The sequence below is a fragment of the Ictalurus furcatus genome, chromosome 6, assembly GCF_023375685.1.
Source record: "Ictalurus furcatus strain D&B chromosome 6, Billie_1.0, whole genome shotgun sequence".
NCBI lineage: Eukaryota > Metazoa > Chordata > Actinopteri > Siluriformes > Ictaluridae > Ictalurus > Ictalurus furcatus.
The window spans coordinates 6,896,150-6,901,149 of record NC_071260.1 but is presented as its reverse complement, the minus strand read 5'-3'; the positions used below and the strand labels follow the sequence as shown (position 1 = coordinate 6,901,149).

Here is a 5,000-nt window from a genome sequence, read left to right as displayed (position 1 = left end):
TATTATTATTATTATTATTATTATTATTATTATTATTATTATTTTAGACTTTAGACTGTTGTGTAAATATAAAAAGCACATTTTCTGTTTTTCAGGATGTCAAATAAAGTCAGCTGGCAAAAAAAAACAAAAAAAAGAACAAGAAGATATTATGGATATTGTAATTATTACAGATATTATAAAAGCAGCATATTAAGTCCAATAGGGTATTACAGAGAGGCATTTCAAAGGGTTTGTTTTCCTTAATGTGTCTTTATATAACTTGAGGTACAGAACCCCAGGCTTTTGCTTGTGCTTTGGCTCTGTGTTCGAAATATTTTGCCACCTTAAAAGATGACAAGGCATGTTTGAAGGAATTAAACCCAGACAAATAACATTTTATCAGTACTAAATGACAACTGGGAATATGCTCGTATGATATGTAAGGAACAAAACGAACTGTGTGTGTCATACTTTTTTTAAATCCATTTATAATTATGTTATAGTCAAGATAATCATGGTAAAATATTGGGCAAGTTCTTGCAGGCCATGTACCCATATATGACCAATGCATTCTCCAAATGGAGAAATATCACATCAAGATGTAGTAACTGGGACTCATCCTCAAGAAGTCACGAGAGCAGCTAACTTCCTCTTCATGGAGTCCCTAAGAAGTAAAAATAAAAACAACAGCCCAGTGTGTTAGCTTTCAAATGTCAAATCTGCCATTCAGTTGGAAAATGACTTAGTGTATTTCTCTGGCAAGCAAAGAAGGAGAATTCAGCATTCATGGAGCTCTTAAAGCAGAACCCAATCAAATTATACCTATTAATCTTGTTCATGGCTTTATCAATGGCTCGCTTAAGATTTCAGCTGACAATCTTTTGCTCACTGCATGGATTTCTGCAAAGTTGAGAGGAACTTGTTAGGTGCAAACTGCACAGTGGAAAAACACAAATTACTCATCACCCCATGGCCAAACACTAAAATAAACTTTAATTATGTCACTGAGTTATGGCCTCAGTTCTTGAATTTGCCATTTGGTAGGAAAATGAACTGTTCCCTTATGTCTTGAAGAGATGAAGTGCTTGTATTTATCATTTGTTCTGTGAGCATCTCATTGTTACAAGAACAGATTCCAAACATTTTTAGGTTTAAAGGTTCATAGCACATATGCAAAAATAAGTGTGGTTAAGCGTGGTGTTGCGATATCCACTTAAATCACCTCCTCTCACTTAAATGACTTACAGTTTATATAGTTGTTTTTGTTTTTTTTGTTTTTTGAAGGAGAAGTATAACCAGCTGGCTGACAGAATATTACAGCAAATATATTTTCTTTAAGGGGTTAAATATACAGATATCACACTAATGCAGAGACTGAAAGGCATTAAAGTGAAAAAAGATTATGCAAATTAGTAATATAGAGGCGATTGACACCGAGTTCACTGGTGCATGTTTCCTGCTAAAACCACTAAAAGATTTATACTTTATTGTGCAGCCTAAAACACAATCAATGCCGAATTCTCACATTTGCTACAGTTACTGGATTTTTCAATAATGCTAAGATCATCATTTGAGAAAGTGTCTACATAAGCATCAAAGGAAGATAGTACTTTCACTTTCTACCAAGAAAGTGAACCTATTGCAAAACAAACAAACAAACAAACAAAAAACAAACAAAGTAGAGAGGCCATCTGAACTCGTGTAAAGTGCAAAATTGACCGGTATTGCTACTGATATTCTAACAGAATTTATATTGTTGACTAGTATGTGAATAAAATTGTTATTTCAATACAGTAATGTTTATTTTGGACCTGGATGGATTGCTATGGAGTTTATGTTTATTTTTATGGCACACCTCACAGCTGGTGGGGAATTTAAACGCTAGTTAAAGCAGAAGCTAATGCACTTCTAAAAGACATTTTGGGGTTAAGGGAGGTGGTAATAAATATGTACATTTGTTTGACCAAAATAGGTTTGAAAATGCCACTGCATTGGTGCATTTTGAATGTGACACCAACATCCACCTAATTTATAATCACAAAAATGGCAAAAGTGCACAAAAAAACCTGACTCGTGTCCAACACAATAGCAACACACTGGCATGAAAATAGAGCCCTTAATTTTATTTTATTTTATTTTATTAATTTTAACCATTAATTTTAAATCATTTTAACCATTAACTTTGTGGCAGTTGCTGGCAGATGCTTTATAAGAAGAACACTAAGTTTGCTGTTAACCAAATCTAAGATTAGCAAACCTATTTCTAGACATTTTGTTAATTCCATGCATTAATTTCCTTTCTATTGGCAGATAATTTCACTTCTTTTAAAAAATAAATGCTGAAAATTGGCAACAACAAAATCTTGGAATTAGTAAAAGAATAAGTTTAATAACCTTATATTTGGTTTACTGTAATCTTAGAATAGGAATTCAAGATATTTTCACTTAATAAGATGTCCTTTTTTTGCAGTTAAACTTACTAGTAAAAGCAAGATCTTATCTAAGCATAGAAACATAAGGTCCAAGAAAAAGAACCAACAACTTTTTTTTTTTCACTGCTTTACAGTACCCCACTCTTGTAAATACACATTTTTACAATTAGATTTAATGTAGCTGGTGAATAATATATAGTAGTCATGATATGCTTAACATAGAATAATAGATGGGGAGTAATCCAAAAATAGGACCAAAGTACTTCAAGCATAAAACCAATAAACCAACTATAAAGCCGTGCTGTTCAAGGCTCAATGCTCTGAATGTTTCTTTCAGTCCTGAGATTTAAACTGAGCAACACTAGTGCACAGCTCTAACTGCTAAAATGGCACTTCCTGAAACTGCTGAACAGTTGTGGATTGCTTTGGTAATGAAAAAAAAAATCCCCTATGTGAAAATAAACACTTTCTGCATGCCTTGAGAAACTTGTTCGCTGCAAGATGAGCGGAAACACACACACATTACTCATCTTCTCATGACCAACCATTAAACTTCGGCCTCGAACGACATAATTACACATGCACTTTTTTCTTCTACTTTTCTTATCGTCGCATATTTAATCTTTCAGATAGGAATATACACTAAGTGGCCAAATGTTTGTGCACCCCTGACCATCACACCCATATGTGCTTGTTGAACATCCCATTCCAGATTTGCTCTTATAATAAGCTCCACTCTTCTGGGAAGGCTTTCCACTAGATTTTGGAGCGTGGCTGTGGGGATTTGTGTTCATTCGGCTACAAAAGCGTTAGTGAGGTTGAGATCAGGCACTGATGTGTGAGGAGGCTCCAGTTCCAGTTCATCCCAAAGGTGTTCAGTGGGGTTGAAGTCAGGGCTCTGTGAAGGACACTCCAGTTCTTCCACATTCTTCCAAACTTCACACACCATGTCTTCATGGAGATCACTTTGTGTACAGGAGCATTGTCATGCTGGAACAGGTTTGGGCCTCTTAGTTCCAGTGAAGAGAAATTGACACAAACGTCATGTTAATTACTCCTGATTTAGCACTAAACTGACAGGTTTGATCTTGTTGCTTTGAATTAACTCTAATTTTCCTCCAGTATCTTACCATTAAAGGACAGATTTTAATATTAATAATTGTTTATTAACAGAAAAGATGGCCAGCAAAGGATCAATTTCACCTGAAGAGATGGAGGAGCTGCGGGAGGCCTTCAGCAAAGTCGGTAAGTGAGGAGTTATCTGCATATAGCAGACAATTACAGCTAAAACTATAAGCAGCTATGAGTAAAGCTTTCCTAGTATTTGCACTTTGACATCTAAGTAATTTCATACCAGACAGTTTCCTTTTTTGAAAGAAAGAGGAACTTTCAAGCATTAAAACTGGCACCTTTTTTAGGTTCAGTTTTCATTTCTCAAAATATTATGACTGTCAGTATATCACAGTATCTGCTTTTCAAAGAAGACGACATTCAGCGCCATATGACAGCAGTGGTGACATGATGGTTCCATCACACTTAACCTTCAGTAGTTTATTCCAAACCTTGAAAGCAGTAAAAACTATGCATTCTCTCATCTTCACTTTGAATCCAGTATCATACATTACCTGGAAATTTGCATAACTACTAGATTTTCAAAATCGCAGTATGCTGTCATATTGAACGGTACAAATGGCAGTATGTAAATACAAAAGTCAGTGCCTCCCAGATTTTGCGGTTTTGCAATCCCAAAAATTAAAACAAAATCAAGGAAACTCCACAATATTCAGAGAATTTTTCAAAATTACTGCAGATTTTCTGAGGATTTGGGCTGAGATGTGTCATGTGACGTCATCACAACGTGCATTCAGTCAAAGCCCTCTTTGATTCATGTGCGTCAAACATGAGCACAGCTAAAAGGACTCATTTACCAACAAACATCACGACAAAGAGCATGCAAAACAATTTTGTGCAATTGTGATTTCACAGTAGTTTTTTACGCAAAAAAACCCCACAAAAAAACACTGCAGATTGCATCACAAATTTTGAAACAATCCACTGTAAAATCAAGCATTTCTGGCCACACCAATCACAAAAAAAATTCTGAAATCCTATAGGGACTGAAGTGTCTTTTCCCTAGGATTTTCTAGTTAATTTACTGTTTACCAATTCCCACCCCCCAGCCAGCTCTCCTCTATCATACAACAGCTTCCAACTCATTAGGGTGAAGGCTAACGTGCTTCGTCTGAGACACGTCAAGCCAGCCAACTGGATTTTTTAAAACTGCTGTTCATGCTCCATCACCCTGTGGCGTAACACGCTCAGACAAAAGTGCTATCTGCCCTCTTCTGCATACATGAGCTCACCCTATCACTGTGTTGTATTGTGGAGAAACAGCATGGACATTAAATGAATTAATTTTGCTGTCTTGGACTCCCAAAATTTAAAAAAAAAAAAAAAAAAACTTTAAAAGACAGCTTTCCAGAGTTTAAATCAGGAGGACACACTGCCCAAAAATGTTGCCTACTGAAGCCGCCTCTTTCTGAATGGAATGCAGAGTTTGTGATAATATATCAGTTTAATGATAAT

At 35.6% G+C, this 5,000-nt stretch overlaps 1 protein-coding gene across 2 annotated transcripts in view; it reads left to right on the top strand.

Moving 5' to 3' along the window:
* lcp1 (lymphocyte cytosolic protein 1 (L-plastin)) overlaps nucleotides 1–5,000 on the top strand; it is a 47,102-nt gene that overhangs the window by 29,161 nt on the left and 12,941 nt on the right. For both annotated transcript variants that reach the window (XM_053626363.1, XM_053626362.1), the window contains exon 2: nucleotides 3,588–3,659. In XM_053626363.1, the coding sequence (XP_053482338.1) occupies nucleotides 3,593–3,659 (67 nt within the window). In that variant the 5' untranslated portion in view covers nucleotides 3,588–3,592. The remainder of the gene's footprint in view (nucleotides 1–3,587; nucleotides 3,660–5,000) is intronic.